Below are 24638 nucleotides of genomic sequence, written 5' to 3' on the forward strand. Positions count from 1 at the left end.
ACTTTATAAAAGAAAAAACTAAAACAAGAAAGGTACGTTATTCACTTTAAATACATATTATACTCATCTCTTACTCTTATTAGAGTTTCAGAGTGTTTTTGTAGGTGCTCACCACTGTTAATTCTTTGAGAACCGACCTATACCTTTTCCATTTCAGGAAAAAGAGAACTTAATCTCTGAACAGGACAATTTATACCTACCGATAGACTTACTACATAGAAACAATTATCAATTCAGTTTCTTTAGTTTAGTAATTTAATAACATATTTTAGTCCATACTTTTAAATATTAATAACTAACAAATAACTAAAAAATAACAAATTCTAATAGCTCTTTAGTATTTGTCATAATTTAAATATGAATTAATTAGAATAGCGTTTTACTAGTATTCTACTAGTAATTGACAAAAAACGTTTGTGCTAAACCCATTTGTCTCCATCATATGTAGACCCCGTGAGGGACAAGATTATTCATAGTAATTGACAAAAAACGTTTGTGCTAAACACATACATACACTAGGTGATGCAATTTGCTAGCGTTCTCGGTTTTGGTATAACTAATATAAGGTGTGGCTGCTCTTCAATTCATCACTTGTTCTTACTGTCGGTTTGAAATGGTAAACATACCCCAAATAAATATAAAATCTTAGCATAAAAAAAATGTGGAATGGATATTCTTGAGTTTTGTTGCCGCACATTCATTTTTTATTGGTTTAGGGTCAATCAATTTGTTCAAGGGGAGCATAGCAGTATTGATTTCTCAACTTATAAATAACACTGCTTCCTGCGTTTTAGTTTGTTCATTTCGATTAATGTACTGTTGTATTGCCGACAAGTTGATTTCATGACTATACAAAAGAATAAGAAATGAACTAGCTAGTCATATGAATTGTAAGCTAGAAGATTACGCGCGGGTGGCAAAATAATTTCTATCTTATATATTGTTAGAGGAAAATATTATTTATCCAAAAAATTATTAAAAATTAATACGATTACCTATTATAAATAAAAGGGATTAGCTACTAATTTGGTACTCGAAAGATTTAATCGTTGACAAAAAAATTTTTGAAACATAGTATTGACAAAACAACCACAAATATTTTTGTAAGTAACTAAAAAACTTTTATATTTAACAAACTGCTTATTCATTAGACGTAAATTTTTGTAGCAATATTTTAATAAATATTTAAAAAGTGCCCAAAAAAATTCGAAAAAAATTTGATCTCTAAATTTTTTTTATTTTTCAAAAACAATGTGGTAATATAAAAAATTTTAAAAAATTCACTTGACAAAAATTTTCAGATTTTAAGAATAAAAATATCTTTTATAATAATTACAAAAATTTGCATTAAAATTTGATCTTTAAATTTTTTTTAGAATATATATTTAATATTTAATTCTATTTGTCGTGTTTTTAAATCTTTCGAGAATTTATTTATTGTTAGCATTTTTTGGGTTCATTTTGTCAATAATAAAAGTTTTTGAATACCATTTTTGATAATCTACTCTAAAATAAATATAAATCTATAACTATTATAAGTTAAAATTTGAACACATTTTGGTTGTATAATGTAATTCTTATTTTATTGAGTTAATTATTAAATTTAGTCATAATATTATTTTTTTTTTAAAATGAAGTACATCTCAATTTAATTTTGTAGTGATGGACTGACTTTTTTTTTTAATTTATAAATTTGAAGTGAAAGCGGATTTCATAATTCTTTTTAGTTATTTTTTTATATTTGAAAAAAGCATATTCTCACAGATACACATTACAAATAATTAAGCTTATTTAATAGAATTGCATATTACAAAAAATATTATAATTTATATTATTAAAAAATTATAATGCCCTTTGGAAGTGATAATAATTTATATTAAGAGTATAAAATCACATCTAAATATACTCAAAAATTATATATTAATGCAAAAAAGAATAAAATTAATAATAAGGATATATAGTATAATTATTTATAAACATTATGATAAATCTTTATATTTCATTATGCTTATATATTGCCATTTAGTTTTTATTTTCGTAGAAAAATAATAGTTAAAATTATTTTAATTTTTAAACATTCTGCTCTGACCTTTTAAGGGTTAGTACTTTTTTCGTCTTTAAGGTATGCGGTCAAAATCAAAATCGTGCTCGACCTTTTTTCCTTATTAAAATCATCCTCAACGTTTAAAAGCGCTTTAAAATTATTCTTTTTTAAATTTTTAGACTAAAATGTCTTTCATTATTATCTCTCCTCTTTACCCTCCTCACTCTACTGTTCCTCAACCTCCATGCTTCATTCTCTTCATCCAAATCTTCAACAACAACAACATCAATTATTTTTTTAATTAGAAAAACTCAAACAAAATTAACACGGAATCAACAATAACAATATATTCAGATTTAAAAATCCATCAACAACAACACCACCACATTCAAATTCAAAAATCCATTAACATCAACACCATCACATTCAAATTCAAGACAAAAAATTTCAAACATTCAATCTTTCAAACTCAAAAGAGAGAGAACGCAAATTTCAGGAACAAATCGAGGGCTCTCTGCTTCTCCCCTCTCTCCCAATACATGAGCCTGACGTCCACCATGGCGAGTGCAGATCCAAGCGACACCGCCTTCTCGAACGACTCTGTACCTTTTCTACATTCTGCTTCACCCATGAGTTTTCGTGCTTGAACTTCTTCCCCCATCGGAGTAGCATCATCGCCTCCCTCAGCGGCCGCAACACCTCCCACCAAGATTGGCACACCACCGACGCCATGTTCAGCAAAATTAACAAAAATTTCAAATCAAACAACAATTCAATAATCATCAACTATGATTTCAGATCCAAAATCAATAACAACAGAAATTATAGGATTGAAATTAGTAAATGAAGCAGCAACACAAATTTAGCAACAATATAACCATCTGTAACAACTAAAAACTTCAAGCCAAAATTAAAAATAAGCCAGAAAATTTTCAAATAATGAATAACACAAATTTAGTCATATAAGAGGGGAAGAGCTAGCTACATGAATAGATCTGGAAAGAGATGAGCTCCAGGTAGCCGAACAGGAAGCAGAATAGATCTGGAAGGAAGCAGGATGCAGCAAGGAGGCAGAATTAAGGTGCAACACTGTAGGAGACAGAAAAGAGAGGCGCGGCGCTGCAAGAGAGGAAGGATGCAGGTCGGCGCTGTGCGAGAAAGAGCGCAACAGAGAAGGAGTCGGCGCCGAAGGAGAATGTCAACAACGACACCCTTTCTCACCGGCGGCGCCTTCTTCTTCCTCTTCTCTTCTTTTTTGTCTTTGTTCTCCACCCTTCCCTCTGTTCTTTTCTTCATTTCTTGCTCTCCCTCCTTTCTGTTTGTGTTGTTGAAGGAAAAAGAACAAATGAGGGTAAATGATGGATGATAGAGGCCTAAAGTGGGTTCGGAATTTATCTCAAAATAAGATTGCTGTTGTAAGTATAGTTCCAAACCCAATAATTGACCAATATCAAATTCAAAAATAAAAATGTCACAATCCAGAGTAAACTTAAACCGAGTGTATTTCGACTCCCGGCTCGTCTTCCCTAGGAACTAGTGCCAATGAGTGCATACAATTTTGGTTGTGAGAAGGCAAAGGGGTTTTCAATGATGAAGACAAACAAAATAAAGGAAATAAATAACGATTCAAAATTGTAATTAACAAACTAATAAAGGAATAAAAGAACTATGTATGCAATATAACAAGTAATGCTATAAAGTGATGAAAAAGTGGTTCAAAATATAAATGAAGCCTTGACTTGGGATGAGTTATAGAATCCCTTCCTTGCCATAACCACAACTATGATAATTATGATGGATTAATCTGAATAAGTCAACCCTTAACATCGAAGGATTGATGAGTTATTTTATGTTGGTCTAGAATTTATCAAAAAATCCAATCGTGAGTATAGTCTAAACCAACAAGTAATCCCTCATCAAATATAGAAAATGTGTGTCCACAATTCAAAATCAATAACCGAGAGTTTTAGTCCCGAGTCGTTCTCCCTAGGAGTTGCCCTAAGATGCACATCATTGGTTAGGAGTTCTTTTGTTGTTTTGGAGTTTAGTACAAGAAATCAAGCTAATAGAAGTGAATGACAATTAATCAATGTAAAAGCCTTGGCGAGGGGTGAGAATTGGAAGTTCTATCATCATAGTTTCTATCAATTGTGACAACAATTGGTCATTGCTTCACTTAGTTTACCTCTAACTATAGAGGAAAGTCAAGTGAAAATAATCAATTTGAGTCACAAGTCCTAGTCAAACCCTAGGGAAGTCTAGCTTTAGTGACATACAAATCAATTAGCAATTTTTAATTGATAATAAACAAAGGATATTGACAATTCAAGTGTCTCCAATAACTCAACCCCCAAGCCAAGAATGAAGAATCTACTCCATAGCTAAAGTTGACATTTTCTCAAACAATTGGTGAGCAATAGTGGAAGACATTGTGAAGTTAAGAAGAGAATTTAAATTCAAGCTATCTAATTCTAGCAATTAACAAAAATCAAACAATTATCATCAATGAACATGAAATACCACAATGCATTAATAGAAATCAAAGTAACAAAATCCAAATCTAAGATCCAAAGTGACTTGAGCAACAAGAACACTAATTTGAGAGTAGAAGAATTAGATCTACAAATTGAATCAAAGTGAAATTGAATTGACAATTGATCTCACCAATGGATCCAAGAGGAATTGAAATTGAGAATTGAGAAAGCAAAAACCTAGAGAGAAGTGAGAGCTTCTCTCTCTAGAATGTAACTTCCAAAAAATTAACTAAAAATATCTAAATGTGTGTAATGTGTGAATGATGATGGATCCCTTCAATCCCTGGTCTTTTATGCCTTTTCCTGCCAGAATTCTGCTCAAAGCTGGGCCTGGAACTCCTCTGAAATCGCCAGTCACGTTTTAACTTTAAAAATCACGTGCGAGCATCAACGCGTATGCGCAAAGCACGCGTGCGCCTCCATGAGGTTCTTGCCCAGACATGCGAATGCGCCGGCTTCGTCGCGCCGATCCTAGCAGCGAACATCCACGCGTACGCGCATGGCGCGCGTACGCGTTGCTGCTCCAGCTCCAAACCTCCACTTTTCCATGCTCCTTCCATTTATGCATGCTTCCTTCCTCTCTTCTTGGCCATTCTTGCCCTATAAACTCTAAAATCACTTAACAAACAGATCATGGCATCGAATGGTAATAGAAGAGGATTAAAATATAACATATTTAACGTAAAAGAAGCAAGTTTTCAACCATGAAGCAAAATTGGAAAAGAAACACAAAATCATGCATTTTATATGAATAAGTATGGAAGAATATCGATAAAACCCCCAAAATCCATACAAGATAAACCCTAAAAATAGGGTTTATCAACCTCCCCACACTTAAACCAAGCATGTCCTCATGCTAAAAGAAAGCGAAAGACCAAAGAATCACAAGAAAATGGAATTTATGAGATGCAATCCACCTATATGAATGCAACTTAGATGAATGCTACTATCTACTTGGTCAAAAACAAATCAATCTTCCAAGAGCATATATGAGTACGTAGGGCAAAGTGATAAGACAGTACATGAACTCTACCAATTCAAACATCAAAGTGAAGTGTGCATAACTTGCATGAAGAATGCTCGTGAGAGCCGGGAACAAGGAATTGGGCTTCGAACCCTCACCAAAAGTGTTTGCACTCTATTCGCTCGGTGTATAGGGTTAATCACTTAATCCTCCTCTACTTCATGCTTTCGAAAATTTGTTCTTCCTCTAACAATCAACAATTATTCTATGCATGCATACATATATCATTAGGTCTTTTCTTAGGTCGTAATGGGGTTAAGGTCAAGGTAGGGTTATATATATGGCTAAGTGGACTAGATCTTGACTCTTTGATTAACGTAAGCTTCCCACCTAACCTATATAACAACCTATACAATTAAGTGCTAATCTAACTACCCATTATCCACTTTTTCACATACTCATGCATTTTCTTTTCACTTCACAACACATATGCATTGATTTTTATTGAACTTTGTTTTAGGGCATTTTGTCCCCTTTTTTTATTTCTTTCTTTTTTTCCTTTTTCTTTTCTTTCTATATTTTTTCTTTTTATTATTCATTTTTTTCTTTTCTTTTTTGTTTTTCTCTTCTTTTTTTTCTTTTTGATGTACTTATATACGAAGGTGTCAATGCATATGGTTGGCTAACAAAGATTGTTGTAAGGTGAGGCTATTTGGAAAAGTGGCTCAACAAAATGATGGCCTCAATCACATACATGCATTCATACACACAATAACGGACATATAGAGTCAAGCAAATCAAGGATCACAATCATAGAAGGAGAACAATGCACACAAGAAGAAAGATAAGTGGTTATACGATGTAACCACGCAATTAGGCTCAAATCGCACAAGCTTGTGTTCTTAGCTCAAAACCATATTCCAAAATACATTTTTCAAGCAAGCTTAACACCAAAAAAATTTTCAAATTGATAGGATGCCCTAAAAACACAGTTTCTTGGAAAAGAAATCATTACCCAAACCAAGTAGTCCTAATCAACAGACAACTATCAAGCAAAAGATGTCAAAAAGCAAAAACTACTCATGCAATCTATCCTACTTAACAAAAGAAAATCAAAGTTTATTTGGGTGTTACCTACGGAGATCGGTCGACCGACCTCCCCACACTTAAGAATTAGCACGATCCTCCGTGCTATTGGTGAGGCGCAAGGGGTGATCGGGTTCAGAACTTCCACCATCCCCTTCATGGATGCTATCTTCACTTAAGTTCGAGGTAGATGTGGAGATCTCCGGTTCCTTCATAGGTGGGTTCAAAGAACTCAAAAGCTTCTTCACATAAGCAAACCGGCATTAGTTTCGCTGTTCATATCGGTCTATCTTCTTATGGAGATCCTCAAGAAGTTGGTGGGACAATCTCGGTGGTCCGAATGAAGTAGTGGGGATGCCTGCGGGAATAACTATGTCAAGGTTCCTGGTTTCCGTCAGAGGCTTGAGATATTTTCCGGTTGGGATGACATCGCCCTCTACTAGAATCATTGCCTTCCGGTCTTTAGCCTCCCAGGGAACACCATCTGCAGCAACTTACTGACCTGTGGGTGATTGGAAGCACATAATGGGATAAGATTTGGGCCCATGCCAGAGCCTATACAGTGAGAAAATGCGCGTCAATGCCCTTGGGCCGGGGCCTCATTCTCCCTTGGGTCCAAAATGCTTCTGGTTCGGCAATTACCCGGAGAATAGCATCCCAATCGAAATCATATTCACAACGCTGTGACAAGACCTCTTGGTAAGCGTCTATCCCATCCGCCAATGGCCCGGTCTTAAGCACTCCTTGAATAGCTTCCTTCGAGACGGGGACTTGCTGTCGACGCCCAAAAACAGATGCGAGAGAAGGTGAGTGGTAGTTGGAATAAAACTCCACCACCCAAGAAAGGTTGGCCTCCTGTAGTCGTCTCATGAGAAACCCCTATTGGCACCGCTCGATGCATGGTAAGACAAACTGAACGACATGCTCCAGAGGGGCAAGAAGAGGTTCAGAATGATAATTCCTCTCAACCATCATGGGATATATTAGCTCACAATATCGGTTGGGACACTTAGTAGAATCCCTTGCATGGTTGTCCTTCTCTGGTACATCAACATTAATGATGCTCCTCACCTTCTTGAGGAGGGGCTTAGCCTTTGGTGCTTGGTGCGCCTTGTTGGTGGATCTTTGAGGTGCCCTTTTGGTAGGCGGTTTCTTCGGTGCCTTTTCCGTACCTTTTTTGATGACCATCCTAAAAAGGGAGGAAAGGAGGAGACATTAAACTCAAAGAAACACACATGAATAATAACATGTAAGTAAGAAAGAAAGCCGCAAAATAATAAATGTCTTGAAGACATGACAGCTGCAACATGTAACCAAGACAACAATGGACACAATGGTAAGTCACTAGCATGTGATGCAAGAGTGATATAAGCATGCAAGTAAAAGCATGAGAGGCATACGCTCAAGCATCAATAACAAGAAGCAAGTCATAAGGGATGAGCTTGTGAATAGGAAACATAAAGAGTAATAGGCTCAATGCACATAGGAATAAGCAAGTGAATGAGAAATGGAACTAAGTTGAAAGCATCAAGTCAAATTTGAAACAAGAACTCATAGGTGCCTTTCAACAAACACTTGGTGTGCAACACTTAAGCAATAAGCAAGTGGAGGAAATGTAGCAATGTAGCACCTCAAAAATGCATTACTAAGCATCATATAGCACCACATATCATAAAGAAATCAAACATAGCAAAATAACCCATTAATGCAAGAGATAACTCCACCCTCAACACCCATGAAAAATAGAAAAAAGAAAGCAAGAAAATAAACAAAAATGCATGAATGAGAACAAACTAAGAAGGAAAGCAAAGAAATGCAACTAAAGAGAGAAAAATTGAAACAAAACAAAGAGAAAAGAAAGGTGAGGGGTACCTTGAGAGGGGGAAGTGGTGTAGAATGCAAGTGAAGAGAGGAGAGAAGAAATAGAAGAAAGGGAAGAGAGAGAAAGGTATGGGACCACCGGAAGTGGTGGTTGCTGGTGGGTGGTGTTGCCGGTGGTAGTGGGTGGAGATAAGGTGGTAGGAGTAGGTGAAGAAGAAGTGAAGATGGAACAGAAGAGGAAAAATGAGGAAAGATTTGAAAAGGGGCGTGCTGCAGTCTTTTCTATGTTGTGGAATCGACGCGCGCGCCGTCCACATATACGTGTGGATGAGCAGAAAGCAGTAGGGACGCAGAAGCATCGCCCACGCGTACGCATGGGTAGCAGAAGAAGGGAGGACGCGTACCCACAAGTGGCGCGTACGCGTGGGGGCAGTTGTGCTAGTGGCACAATGTCAGCATGAATCTCACACAACTCTCTGGTTTATGTACTAGGAGTTGGTGGGTAAGGTTATTGACGCGTATGCGGCAAGCGCGTGTACGCGTGCATGGTTATAATGCAAGCGACGCGTAAGCGTCACCCACGCTTACGCGTGGGTGGGAACTGGGCTCCTAGCACAGTGTTTGCACAATGTAGGCACAACTCTCGGGAAGAATGTACCAAGAGTGGAATTTGCGCGAGCGACGCGGACGTGTCATTCACGCTTACGCGTGGATGTGCAGATCCGCAGAGGGACGTGTACGCATCAAGCGCGCATACGCGTGGGTAGGGTTAGGCGTGAGGCACAATATCAGCACAAATCTCGCCTAACTCTCTGGAAATGTACTAAGAGTGCAGATGGCGCAGGCGATGCATACGCATTGCTCACGCAGACGCGTGGGTTGCGCATTTAGGATTAGGGATGCGTACGTGTCATGCGTGCTTATGCGTGAGTGGGGTCAGGCGTGGGGTTCAGTGCTGGATCAATTCTCGCATAACTCTTTGGTTTTGTGAGCCAGGAGTTGCGAAGGCCATTGACGCATAGGCGTCTAGCATGCTCACGCGTGGATACCCCTTTTTTTTCATAGACATGAAGAAATGCATTTTTATTACAAATTTAGTAGGCATGCAAGCTAAAAGAACCAAAAACACCCAAAAATCCATGCAATACTTGAAATTGAGTGTTTTCTTCCACACTATGAATCCACGTACTTAATATCAATGCAATCCTTCATGAACAACTTAACTAAGGCAACCAACATCAAGTCTAAGACTAAGCAATCACCAAATCAACAAAGAGTTCAAGAACTATATACAAAAGATACAAATAGGAAGATCTTACCATGGTGGGGTGTCTCCCACCTAGCACTTTTCTTTGACGTCCTTAAGTTGGACGGTCATGAGCTCATGGTTTTTCTTCTTCGGGTGCATCCTCTAGTTGGAACACCTCAACTTCTTTGTTGCTTTTCATCTTTTCGATGGTATAGCTTTAGACGATGACCATTAACCTTGAAGATTGTGGGGCTTGAAGGATGACGCAAGTGATAAACCCCATATGGCTCCACCTTCTCCACTCTATAGGGTCCTTCCCATCTTGATCTTAACTTTCCAGGCATCAACCTCAATCTAGAGTTGTAGAGGAGGACAAGCTCTTCGACTCTAAACTCTCTTATTTGGATGTTTTTGTCATGCACCGCGTTCATCTTTTCCTTGTAGAGTCTAGAACTCTCATAAGCTTCCAATTTTAAACACTCTAATTCCACTAACTGTAGCTTTCTTTCAATTCGCCCCCCAAACTTGAGTTGCATTCCTTGACGGCCGAATACGCCTTGTGCTCTATCTCCACCAGTAGATGGAAAGCTTTACCATAGACCAACCGAAATGGGATCATGCCAATTGGCGTTTTGTAAGCCGTTCGGTAGGCCCATAGCGCATCCGTGAGCTTAGCACTCCAATCCTTCCTATGAGGTTTTGTAGTTTTCTCCAATATGCGCTTGATCTCCCGGTTGAAAACCTCGGCTTGGCCATTCGTTTGGGGATGGTAGGGCGTGGCCACTTTGTGAATGATGCCATACTTCTTCATTAGCCCTGTCATTCTCTTGTTGCAAAAGTGTGAGCCTTGATCACTCATGATTGCTCGTGGTGATCCAAAGCAACAAATTATGTTATTCCGAACAAAAGAAAGAACCACATTAGCATCATCCGTTCGGGTGGGTATCGCTTTCACCCATTTGGACATATAATCAACAACTAGCAAAATATAAAGGAAACCATTAGAATTTGGAAAAGGCCCCATGAAGTCAATACCCCACACATAAAAAATATCACAAAACAACATAGTTTGTTGGGGTATCTCATCCTTCTTGGAGATATTACCAAACCTAAGGCATTGTGAACAAGATTTACAAAAGAGAGAAGTATCTTTGAAAATAGTTGGCCACCAAAATCCACAGTCTAGAATCTTTCGGGCCGTTCTCTGAGGTCTATAATGGCCATCTCTTTCAGAGGAGTAGTAAGCCTCCAAAATAGAGTGGAATTCGGTTTGTGAGATGCACCTCCGAATTACTTGATCCGCACCACATCTCCAAAGGTATGGGTCATCCCATACATAATATTTGGATTCGCTTTTAAGCTTATCCTTTTGGTGCTTGGAGAAATTGGGAGGAAAGGTGCGAGCCACCAATTAATTGGCAATAGATGCATACCTAGGGATTATTTCGGATATTGCTTTCAAGCCCTCAGTGGGAAATTTATCATTGATAGGAGGGGGATCGCCTTTTGTATGCTCAAGGCGACTCAAGTGATCCGCCACTAAGTTTTACGAACCACTCCTATCTTTGATTTCTAGATCAAATTCTTGTAAAAGCAAAACCCATCTAATCAACCTTGGTTTAGACTCTTTCTTGGCTAACAAATATTTCAATGCCGCATGATCCGATTACACTACCACCATGGAACCAAGTAGATAAGCTTGAAATTTATCCAAAGCAAAGACAATAGCCAACAATTCCTTCTCAGTGGTAGTGTAATTGGATTGGGATCCATCTAGAGTTTTAGAGGCATAGTCAATGACATAAGGAATTTTACCTTCGCGCTGTGCTAGCGCGGCTTCCACCGCATAGTTTGATGCATCACACATTATCTCGAACAGCCAACTCCAATCCGACCCTCTTACAATGGGAGCTTGAGTCAATGCAACTTTGAGCTTGTCAAAGGCCTCCATGCATTCTTCACTTAGATCAAATTCAAAATCTTTTTGTAACAATCAAGAGAGAGGTAGTGCCACCTTACTAAAGTCCTTAATGAATTGCCGGTAAAAACCTACATGACCAAGGAACGAACGGACTTCCCTCACGGAGGAGGGGGTAAGGCATACTAGAAATAACATTGATCTTTGCCGGATCCATATAAATACCATTATTAGAGACAATGTGTCCTAACACAATACCTTGTCTAACCATAAAATGACATCTCTCAAAATTTAAAACAAGATTTGATTTAGTACACCTCTCTAACACCTTTGCAAGGTTGTCTAAGCAAAGATCAAAAGAGTCCCCATAGACACTAAAATTTTCCATGAACACCTCTATGCAACAGTCTAGAAAATCCACAAATATACTCACCTTTGAAAAGTTGCCGGTGCGTTGCACAAGCCAAATGGCATTCTCTTACAGGCATAAGTTCCAAAAGGGCATGTAAATGTGGTTTTTTTCTTGATCTTCTAAAGCAATGTGGATTTGGAAATACCCCGAATAGCCATCTAAGAAACAATAATGAGACTTACCGGACAATCGATCATGCATTTGATCAATGAATGGCAATGGAAAGTGATCCTTCCTAGTGGCTGTGTTCAAATGCCGATAGTCAATACACACCCTCCATGAGTGTTGCACCCTTGTATTATGATCTCTCCACTCTCATTCTTCATTGTAGTAACACCGAATTTCCTTGGGACGACTTGTACGGGGCTCACCCATTCACTATTCGAAATGGGGTAGATGATGTCCACCTCCAATAATTGAGTTACATTCTTCTTCACGACCTTTAAAATGGTAGGATTCAAATGCCTTTGTTTCTCCTCAAGATATGAAGCAATTTCTCCTCTTGTTGAGGAGTGAGCTCCCTTGCAACAGTTATCGGGAACTTTTGAGCTTCATCAAGATAGGCATATTTTAGGTGGGACGGTAGTGGCTTCAACTCTACACTTTGTTCATGACTTGGCATTTGAACTTCCGGTAAGACCGGAGTGGGTAAGGTGTTCTCTTCACATTCGTGGGGGCTCCCCACACTTGGACCTTCAATAATAATTTTCTCATCAAGATTAGCATTATGTACTTTGGCCACAATATTATCAATCAAGTCATACCGGAATATGGAATGATCCTCCAGTGGGTGCTTCATGGCTTCATTAAGACTAAAGCTAACAACTCTTCCATCGATCTCAAAAGAATAAGAACCCGAATAGATGTCCAATTTGAACTTAGAGGTCCTCAAAAATGGCCTCCCAAGTAAGATAGACGATGTCCTTTCGGATTCATTAGGTGGCATCTCAAGGATATGAAAATCAATCAGAAATACTAACCCCTTTATGTTTACCAACACATCTTCCGCAATACCCGTCACCGTTATTATGCTCTTATCCGCCAAGACAAACCTAGCCGCCGACTACTTCAACGGTGGGAGCTTCAATATATGATAAATGAAAGAGGCATAATACTAACGCATGCACCAAGATCACACATACAATCAATGAATTGAACACCATCTATGGTACAAGTGACTAAGCAAGGGCTCGGATCACTACACTTTTCCGGTATTGCTCCCATCAAAGCCGAAATAGAGCTCACCAATGGAATAGTTTCTAACTCATGAATTCTATCCTTGTTCATGCATAAGTCTTTAAGAAACTTGGCTTATTTAGGTACTTGATGGATAGCATCAAAGAGAGGGATAGTTATCACAACTCTCTTGAACATCTCCACCATTTTGGGGTCAAGCTCTACACACTTCTTGGCCTTCCTCGCCAATGTAGGGAATGGAATTGGTTAAGTAACTTCCTCCAAGACCTTCTCATCTTTAGAGGCTTCACTCCTTAGTTGAGGGACTTCATCTTCAACTACCTCTTGTGTCTCATCCTCCTCTTCAATTTCTTCTATCTCAAGCTCATTCTCATCTTGAGTGACTATTATTAGGCTTGGTTCCTTTGGATTCCTCTCTTGCAATTTGGTTCCGGACCTCAAGGTAATGGCATTGATGCCACCCTTGGGGTTGGGTAGAGGTCGAGAGGGTATTTCATTAGAACTTGAGGCTTGAGGAGTGGAGGTAGAAGGTGATTCGATGCGGGCTAGAAGAGCTTGGAGAGTAGAAGTAAGACCGGTAAGACCGGAGGCAAGTGTATTTTGAAGTTTTTTTTGTCCTTGGAGAATGGAAGGGAGTGTTTTATCTTGATTAGAGGAAGTGGAAGGATAGGTGATTTGAGGGTTTTGTGGTTGGTTGGGTTGAGGTGGTTGTCTTTGGTATGGTGGTTGGTAGGTTTAGTAGTTTCTTCCTTGGTTTTGTTGAGGGTATGGTTGGCTTTGTTGATATGATTGGTTTTTTGGTATGGTGGGTTTTGTTGGTACCGTTGTTGTTGATGGTTGGTGTTCCACCTTTGCTTCCCTCCATTGTCCCGACCTCCTTGATTGTAATTATCCCGCCATCCTTGGTTGGAATTGTCTTTCCAACCATGATTATAGTTGCTCCCTTGGTTATAGTTGCCTCCTTGTTGAGGATACCTTTGGTTGGGATGACCATAATAAACATCGGTAGCTACTAGGGTGTTATCTTCTTGGAGGTTTGGGCATTCATCCGTGTAATGGGAGTAACAAGAGCAAATTCCGCAAACTCTTTGGGGGACCAATTGTTGACTTGGTTGTTGTTGAGAACGTGGAAGTAGAGGTTGTTGTTGAGGTGTTGTTGACCAAGTTGGAGTTGTTTAAGAATGTTTGTTATTTCACCCAAGGATTTGGCAAGGGCGGCGGTCTCACTACTAAAAGAAACTTCATTTATGGTTTTTGGATGATTGGTTCTTTGTCTAGCGTGTTGAGTGGACTCGGCCAAGTCGGTTATGAGTTGCCATGCTTTCTTTGCCATCCTATACTTTGACAAGGAACCATTGCTTGAAGCATCCAAGAGAGTTTTGTCTTGAGGTCTCATTCATTGGCATACATACAAAAGCAACACTTGAGTGTCAATCATGTGATTGGGGCATGAGTCAATAAGTTTCCGAAACCGTTCCCAATACTCGTATAGAGTTTCTATTTCACCTTGGACAATGCATGAAATCTCTTTTCTTAGCTTATCCGTTACTTCCACGGGAAAGAATTTATTTAAGAACTCCCTTCTAAGCAAGTCCCAATCGGTAACAACCTCACTAGGCAAAGTGTAGTACCACTCTTTGGCTCTTTCCTCAAGAGAGAATGGGAAGGCAAACAACCAAATAGCAATCTCATTGGAACCTTCCCGCCTAGTTGTTGAACATACACCTTGAAAGTCCTTAGGATGTCTAATAGGAACTTGTGCGGAAAGTCCATGAAACTTCGGTAGAAGATTGATCAAAGCGGTTTTAAGCTCAAAGTTAGCATTCAAGTTCGAGTGAAGCACGTGAAGAGGTTGAAGAACAAAGTCCGGAGCACCCGCTTCCTTAAGAGTGACTCTCCTTAGAGTGGCCATAGTGTCGGTACCTAGATCAATGGAAGAACTATTAGTAGTATCAATAGAAGAGTAGATTGTGCCTTCTTCGAATGGCAATTCGAAATCAACCTCGGATATGGTTGGTGAATTAGTAAAACCCTTTTCACCACCTCCAAAGGCTAACCGCCTCCGAGCTTGCCTAATGTGAAGCAAAGTTCTTTTTATTTCCGGATCAAATGTGGCTAAGCTCGGATTCGGTAGTGAATACGTCATACAATGAAGGAAGTATAGAGCTCATGACAACAAATTGAACTAAACAAAGACTAATCCTAACTATCAATCAAACAAACAAACAATCAAGGAAAATGCAAGTATTCACATATCAACATATTCACACTAACCAATAACATGGCACACATATGCAACTCCCCGGCAATGGCGCCTTTTTGATGAGTGATTTTATGTTGGTGTAGAATTTATCAATAAATCCAATCGTGAGTATAGTCTAAACCAACAACCAATGCCACATCAAACATAGAAAATGTGTGTCCACAATTCAAAATCAATAACCAAGAGTATTAATCCTGAGTCGTTCTCCCTAGGAGTTGCCTAAGATGCACATCATTGGTTAGGAGTTCTTTTGTTGTTTTGGAGTTTAGTACAAGAAATCAAGCTAATAGAACTGAATGACAATCAATCAATGTAAAAGCCTTGGCTAGGGGTGAGAATTAGAAGTTCTATCATTATAGTTTCTATCAATTGTGACAACAATTGGTCATTGCTTCACTTAGTTAACCTCTAACTATGGAGGAAAGTCAAGTGAAAATAATCAATTTGAGTCACAAGTCCTAGTCAAACCCTAAGGAAGTCTAGCTTTAGTGACATACAAATTAATTAGCAATTTCCAATTGATAATCAACAAAGGATATTGATAATTCAAGTGTCTCCAATAACTCAACCCCCAAGCCAAGAATGAAGAATCTACTCCATAGCTAAAGTTGACATTTTCTCAAACAATTGGTGAGCAATAGTGGAAGACATTGTGAAGTTGAGAAGAGAATTTGAATTCAAGCTATCTAATTCAAGAAATTAACAACAATCAAACAATTATCATCAATGAACATGAAATACCTCAATGCATTAATAGAAATCAAAGTAACAAAATCTAAATCTAAGATCCAAAGTGATTTGAGCAACAAGAGCACTAATTTGAGAGTAGAAGAATTAGATCTACAAATTGAATCAAAGTGAAATTGAATTGACAATTGATCTCACCAATGGATCCAAGAGGAATTGAAATTGAGAATTGAGAAAACAAAAACCTAGAGAGAAGTGAGAGCTTCTCTCTCTAGAATGTAACTTCCAAAAAACTAACTAAAAATATCTAAATGTGTGTAATGTGTGAATGATCCTGGATCCCTTCAATCCTTGGCCTTTTATGCCTTTTCCCACCAAAATTCTGCTCAAAGCTGGGCCTGGAACTAAAAAAAAAGAGAGGGGAAAAAGAGGCATCCGCGCGCCAGCGTGCTGTGCGCATGCGCGCCGGTGGTGCATTTTACACTCATGGTACAAAAACCAGAGAGTTATGCCCACCTTGTGCCCACTTCGTGCCAGGCACCCACGCGCCAGCGTGCGTGACGCCTGCGCGCCCCTCCCCACTTAGCTATCAACGCGCAAGCGCACTGTGTGCGCGCGCATAGGTTGTGCCATATGAACTCCCTGGTACAAAAACCAGAGAGTTGTGCCATATTTGTGCCTATTCTGTGCCCGCACTAACATGCAGGTGTACTTGGCGCGTCTGCGCCGGTCGCCAATTCGATCAGGCACGCGTCCGCGCATTATGCGCGTCCACGCCGCCTGTGCTGCATGCCACTCTGGTACAAATAATCTGAGAGTCAGGCTTATTTCGTGCCAACTCTGCACCGAAGGCACAGCTGTTGTCGCGCGTACACACCCTTGACGCGTACGCGCCCCTCGCTAAACCCTCATCGACGTGCTAGCACACCGTGCGCGCGCGCGTCGATTGCGCGACCCAGTTTTAAACCTGGCACGCTCTGTCTCTTCCCTCTTTCTTTCTTCTTTTCTTATTTCCTTTCTTCTTCTTCTTCCTCCATCACCTATTCTCTTCTCCTTCTTCTTCTATACTTCACCACCATCTCTGGCTACTCACTGGCGGCCACCACCACCTCCGGTGGCACTACATCTTTTCTCTCTCTCTTTCTCACTTTTACAAAAGAAAACTCCACCTTGTTCTTTTACACTTCTCAAGGTTCTACTTCTTCTATATCTCATCTTTTACTCTCTTTGCATAGTCTTCTTTCTCTAGTTAGATGTTTCTTGTTGATTCACTTATTTTCTCTTTTAGTTGCATGATTATACTACTTGCTTTTTGTTTGTTTACTTTTTCTTCTTCTTACTTTTCCATGGATGTTGAATTTGAGTTTTAATTTGCTTTAATAGATCTTGTTGTTGCTTTTCATTATATTTGTCAGTAGGTGATGTTGTGTGATGATTGATATTTCATTTTGTGCTTTTAATTGGTTGAGTATCTCATAATTGCTCATTGCTTGATAACTGCGCACCAAGTGTTCGAGGAAATGCACAAATGCCATTTTGGTTTATTTTAGTCATATACCTGTAATTGGGTGCTCCTCCTCATTCACTTGCTCTATTCTAAGTGCATTAGGTCCACTTTGCTTTATGCTTGCTAATTAGTTACTCATTAAACATGACTTGCTCTTTGTTATGGATGCTTGAGATTATTCTTCTCATGCCATACTGCATGCTTTACTTCCTCTTGCATCCCATGCCAAGTGTTGTGACCCATGCCTCTCTACTCATTTTGTTACACAATTTCTTTTGGGCACTACTTCTCACTTGCATGTTTTTGTTGAGATGATTCTTTGGGTTTAATGTTTCCCCTCTTTCAGGCGCACCCTGCAACAGGAGTCAAACCCCTATCTAAGAAGGCGAAGGCACCAGCTCCCATTGATGAAAAAGAGAAGAGCAAACCGGCGAAAGATTCTTCAAGGTTCCCCAACCACTTCTGTGAACTTGTGTTCCCCGCCATAGTTGAGAGGAACTATCATGCTGAGCATCTACTCGCTCCGCCGGACAAGGTCGCTTCTTGTATTCTACCCCACATTGAACAGCGAGGATGGGAATTTCTTCTGCGAAAACCACGGGAGATCAACGCAATGATGGGAATTTCTTCTGTGAAAACCACGGGAGATCAACCTCTCTTGGGTGGTAGAATTCTATACTAACTACCATCTTCCCTCTCTTCAATCGGTATACATGCGCCGGAAGCAAGTCTCAGTTTCAGAAGAGGCTATTCAACAAGTGCTTAATGTGTTACCGGTACCAAGTGACATGGATGGTTATTACCAAGAAATCTTACGTCAGCGTGTAGAGTTTGGGTTCGATTGGGACTCGATCCTTCGAGTCATTGCTGAACCAGAGACATTTTGGACCCAAGGTCGACTCCGGATGCAGCCCAAGTGCATTGATGCACGTTCCCTCACTGTAGAAGCTAGAGCTTGGGCCCAGATCCTATCCCACTATATGCTACCTAGCACCCACAAGTCGTCCTTCACGGCGGATCTCGCCTTGCTTGTTTGGTGTGTTCTCATGGAGAGACCGGTGAACATTCCGCTTCTTGTCAAGCAAGCGATGGGTCAAGTCCACGCCCATGGTAATTTACCATTTCCAGCATTGGTATCCGATTTAGTTGCTGCTGCGGGTGTTCCTTGGGAAGCCATGGACACGAAGGCTATAATTCCGGCTTAGGGCGATGTTGTCCCAAGCGAAAAATACTTACAGCTTCCCATGAACAACCCTAGCCTCGACGTAGCCCCTCCACCTATTTTTCCTTTCACCTCATCGTCACCACCACGGCAAAGATCCACCCATCATAGGATAGAAGATCTACACCGGAAGATTGATAGATATGAGCGGCGCAACCAACGCTGATACACTTACATCAAGAAGCTTCTGTGTTGTGTTACCCCTAGCATGGAGGAACCCGAGATATTCACGTCCACCTCAAACCCAAGTGATGGGAGGTCTAATGAATGGGATAGTGAAGGTTCCGGTCCCGACCGCCCTTTGCGCATTGTTGATAGCACAGAGGACCGTGCTAAATTCTAAGTGTGGGGAGGTCGTTCGACCGATCTCCATGGGTAACAATATCTTCCTTTCAACACCCATGGATTTATCTTTTGCTTAGTAGTTAGTACATTGCATGTTTAGTTAGTCTTGCTTGTAAATTCTCCTTGCATGATAGTTGGTCTCTATAGAGTTATTTGGTCAAAATAATGACTTCTTCCCCAAGAAACTATGATATCAGGGTACACTACCAATTTTGGAAAAAAAAATTTTTGCGGTAAACTTGCTTCAAGAATGTATTTTGGAACATAGTGACTGAGCTAAGAACACAAGCATGTAAGTTTTGAGCCTATTATGTGGTTATATCTTCTAACCATTAATTCCCATTCTTGTGTGCATTATTCTCTCTCTATGATTACAATCCTTGCTTTGTCTAATTCTATATGTCCATTACTTTGTGTATGAATGCATTTACATGATTGAGGCCATCACTTCAATAGTCACTTTTCCCAAATGGCCTTAACCCTTTTATCTACCATTGCTAACCAATTTTGAGCCTATGTTAAACCCTTTTTATTCTTAAATAGAGCACATCAACAACCCTAAGTGAAAAACAATGAATGTCCCTAGATTTGGATCCTTGATTAGCTTAGGTGAGTGAAGGTGTGTATCATTCAAATGGGAGGGTGTACTTGGGAATTCGGGTAGATGTAAAGGTGTGTATTTGTAGTTGTAAATGAAAATTCTGGGATCTGGGAACATACTCATGTATTGAATGATCGAACCATATGCATTGAAACTTTTGTATATGAAACCCCAAGAAAAAAGGGACTAAAAAGAAAAAAAAATTTATATGTGTATATATGAGAATGTAAGAAAAAGAAACAGAAAAATGGAAGAAACAAAAATATGAAAAAAAAGAGAAGAAAGCAATGAAAGAGGACAAAAATGCCCCAAGACAAAGTAATAATAACAATGCATATGGGATGTGAATTGAAAAGAATGCATGAGTATGCGAAAAGTGAAACCCATGGGTAGCTAGGTATTGTATTATAGTTTTATAGGTTGTTCTATGTGTCTAGTGCGATCTTAGGTTAATCAAGGATTCAAATTTTAAGCTCACTTTACCATATACATCCTTACCTTCACCATAACCCCATTACAACCCATGAATAAGACCTCATGATACTTGTATGCATGCATTAAGTAATTGTTGATTGTTAGATGAAAGACAAATCATGGAAAGCATGATTAGGAGAGGATTGAGTGATGAACCCTATACACTTGAGCGAGTAGAGCGGATACACTTCTGGTGAGGGGTTTGATGCTGAACTCCTTGTTTCCGGCTTACACAAGCGTTCATCTAGCAAGTTATATGCACTTCACAGTAATGTTCAAATTGGTAATATTTATGAATTACATATCATTTTCGCCCCGTATGCTCATATGTGTTCTTGGAGGATATATTTACCCTTGACCAAGTAGATAGATGATTTTACATTAGTTGCATGCATTCATTTAAGAAATTTGCACTTCTAAAACCCTTTTCTTACCATGATCTTTGGTCTTTTTATTTTTCTTAAGCATGAGGACATGCTTGGTTTAAGTGTGGGGAGATTTGATAAAACCCAATTTTGTGGTTTATAGTGCACAGAATTTGGGGGGTTTTGTCAATATTTTTCACACTTATTCACAAGAATTGCATGGTTTTGTGTTCTCTTCCTAATATTGCTTCATGATGAAAAACATGCTTTTTTGCCTTAAAATTGCTATATTTTGATCCTCTTCTACTACCATTCGATGTCGTGACGTGTTTGTTGAGTGATTTTAGATTTTATAGGGCAAGAACGGCCTAGAAGAGAGAAAAGAAGCATGCACAAGAAGAAGGAACATGAAGATTTGGATTTTGGGAACTTCAGCATGGGCGCGCACACGCACCTCGCGTGCACGCGTGGATGTGGACAGCGGGAAGCAGTGCGCGAAGATCGGCATAACCGTGCGGATTAGAGAAATCCACATCGGCGCGCACGCACCACAAAATCAATCGGCGCGCACGCACGCATGGTGCGTACGCGCGACAAGCTGCACGTGACCTCATTAAAGGAAATCGTGCCTGGCGATTTCTGAGGCTCAAGAGGCCCAAATTCAAGCTGGTTTTGCATGGAAAAGGACCCAAGGATGCTAGGGGGAAAAGGAGGGATCATTCATTCACACTAAGACATAAAATTTTAGCTAGTTTTTGGTTTTTGTTCTTCTAGAGAGAGAAACCCTTGTTCCTCTCTAGATCTAGCTTTGATTTGATCTTCTCTTGTTGAATTCTGAATTGGATCTTGTTAATTACTAGTTTTAATTGCTTAATTTGAATTCCTTAGTATAATTTTGTTTAGATCTTGTGTTAGTTTTATGTTTTCTTGCCAATTGTCATTTTATACCCATTTCATGAATCTTGTGAATCTTGAATTGTTAATGTTACATTGATGATTTTCATTATTAATTGTGTGTTTGAGTGATTGTATGTTGATAATTGTTAGTGGGTACTTGTTAATTTCAATTTAATTACAATTTGAATATGTCTTTTAGTAATGTTTACCATGTGTTTGATGAAATGTTTCCCTTGATTATGGAGTAGTTCTCTTTAATCTTGACCTAGGCTAAGGGAATTGGGTAAACTTGAGTCATTGGGTCTAATCGATTTGATGATTTGGGAGCCCTTAGTGGTTAATTTGATAACCATTGACACTAGTCTACTACCAAGTCAATTAGTTGTTAGGTTGGACCTTATGGGTTGATGTTGACTAAACCATTTAATATACTTCAAGTATAGAAGTAGACTTAATGAGTTTGGTTCCTCATAATTGTCAAGATATGGTTATTAGACAAGGATAGTGACCCCAATTCCCATGTCTAGCTAAGAGTTGCTTTTATCATTCGTATTTGAAAACCCAAAAAAAAAATCCGAATTGCTTTGTCTTAGTTATAGTTATTTGTTTAGTTTTAGAGTAGAATTATATTGAATGTTATCTTATTAGTTTGGAATTGCTCACTTCTTGCTTTAGTTATTTGAATTAGTTTCTTGCATTTTAAGATTGCTTGCTTGTTAAGATTCCTAGTTTAATTTCTTGCTCATGACTTGCAACCCCGGAATTCTAACCAATGTTGATGCACATGTTTGCCCATTCCTTTTGAGACGACCCGAGGTTTGAATATTTCGGTTACTTTTATTGGCGTTGAACTTGTGACAAGCAATTCCTTCAAAATTTGATTCGTAGATTATTTGTCGGTTGAGGGCTATACTTGCAACGTGAAAATCTTGTGAATTTCCTTACCGACAGTATCCGTGCCATCAGTAAGCGCAAGGCGCGCATACGCGTCACTGCTCCAGCTCCAAAGCTCCACTTTTTCATGCTCCTTCCATTTATGCATGCTTCCTTCCTCTCTTCTAGGCCATTCTTGCCCTATAAACTTTGAAATCACTTAACAAACAGATTACGACATCGAATGGTAATAGAAGAGGATTAAAATATAACATATTTAACGTAAAAGAAGCAAGTTTTCAACCATGAAGCAAAATTGGGAAAGAAACTTAAAATCATACATTTTATATGAATAAGTGTGGAAGAATATCGATAAAATCTCCAAAATCCATACAAGATAAACCCTAAAAATGGGGTTTATTAAGGATAAGTTAAGTGAGCATAATTGTTATTAATCCACAAATCCTAGCTAACTTACTAAATTAATTGGTAAAAAGCTAGCGTTAGTGGAAACAATAACAACTAACAACCCAAGAATTATCACTAAATATTGGATATTATGGCTCTAATAATCCATAAACTCATTTTCCCCAAGCCAAGGGGTGGAAATCTACCCCATAACTAAGATTGGCATTTCATCAAACACATGGAGGGCATAAACATAAGACATGGCAAAATTGAGAAAATGGTAAAAACTATAAACAACCAAATGAACAAAATCAATAAAAGAAACTCAATAAACATAAAATAAGCATCAAACATCAAATTTAACAACTAGAAATCCAAAATTGTAAACTATGCATAAATTGGCAAGAGGAATGAAAATAAAGGAAATTGTAGAACAAGTGTAGTAATTAAAAGAGAGATTAAAGAAATACTTACAATGAGATAGCAAAATCCAAAAGCAAAACTTGAACTATAAAATGCTACAAACCCTAACTAAAAACCATAGGAGAGAATTTCCTAATCTACACTACTCCTGCTCCTACTATATATTTTTCCTATTCTAAGATGTCTCTCTTCATATGGCATGAAGTTCCTTTCATATAGCAGTTGATTTCACCCTCCAAGCCTTCAGAAACGGGTCAAGAAAGCACCAAAATTGCGATCCACGTGACTTTTAAATGAAGTCATGCGTTGGTACCTGTGCGTACGCACAGATGTGTGCATACGCACACTTCGCTGAATTTCCACTTGTGCGTACGCACAGATGGTCGTGCACACGCATGCATGATGATTTCCTTTTTGTGCATACGCACGTAGGGTTGTGCGCACGCACGCATGGCTGTGTGCTTCCTCCTTGTTTTCTTCATATTTTCTCCCTTTGTACATGCTTCCTTCCACTTTTACCAAACCATTCTTGCCTCTAAGTCCTAAAATCTCTCAACAAGCATGTCATGTCATCAAATGGAATACAAGTGGAATTAAATTGCTCAATTTAAGCACAAAAATGCATGTTTTTACGTTTAGGTTCAATTTAGGGATCAAACACAAAAGTATGCTATTTTGGTGCTTAAGTGTAGGTTTATGTGATGAAATCCACTCAAATCAAGCAAAAATATCTCATCAATTCCTCCACACTTAAACAATAGCATGTCCTCATGCTAAACCAACAAGGAGAAGGATCAAAGGAAAACAACTTATTGACTGCAACTACCAATATACATGCAAGTATACTATATATATATATATATATATATATTACATCTAGGGCTCAACAAAGAGATAGCTCATTGTAATCACAATCTAGAGAATTAATTTACTCATCAAAATGAAGCAACTTGCAAGAGTACATGATAAGAAGTATGGGAACATAGAGTTGAGTGATCGAACCCTCACTAGGTGTGAATATACTCTCAACACTCGGTGTTTTAGGGATTAATCACTCAAGTTTCCTCCTAATCATGCTTTCAAGGATTTGCTTTTCATCTAACAATAAACAAATATGTGATGCGTGAGTGCAAGTATCATGAGGTCTTTAGAGGGTTGTAACGAGGTTAGGGTTAAGGTGGGATAAATATGGCTAAGTGGACTAAGGAATTGGATCTTAGATTAGCTCAAGTGTCCAACTCCAAATAACAAACTATGCAACCTAACTTCCCATTCCCTTTTTATACACATTCATTCAATTCATCATTTTTCTTTTGGGGAGACCTTTGTCCCTTTATTATTATTATTA

The 24638-nt window shown here is 38.8% G+C and overlaps 1 protein-coding gene across 1 annotated transcript; it reads right to left on the minus strand.

The window, feature by feature from the left end:
- Nucleotides 1-10188: 10188 nt before the first annotated feature.
- Nucleotides 10189-11649, minus strand: LOC107493665 (uncharacterized). The gene is made up of 2 exons (XM_016114723.1): nucleotides 11369-11649; nucleotides 10189-10807 (listed from the first exon to the last, which is right to left on the minus strand). Exons 1-2 carry the CDS (start codon nucleotides 11647-11649, stop codon nucleotides 10189-10191), a joined length of 900 nt encoding a protein of 299 aa, XP_015970209.1.
- Nucleotides 11650-24638: the final 12989 nt, after the last annotated feature.

Source organism: Arachis duranensis, chromosome 6 (genome assembly GCF_000817695.3).
Source record: "Arachis duranensis cultivar V14167 chromosome 6, aradu.V14167.gnm2.J7QH, whole genome shotgun sequence".
In the NCBI taxonomy this organism is placed as follows: Eukaryota; Viridiplantae; Streptophyta; class Magnoliopsida; order Fabales; family Fabaceae; genus Arachis; species Arachis duranensis.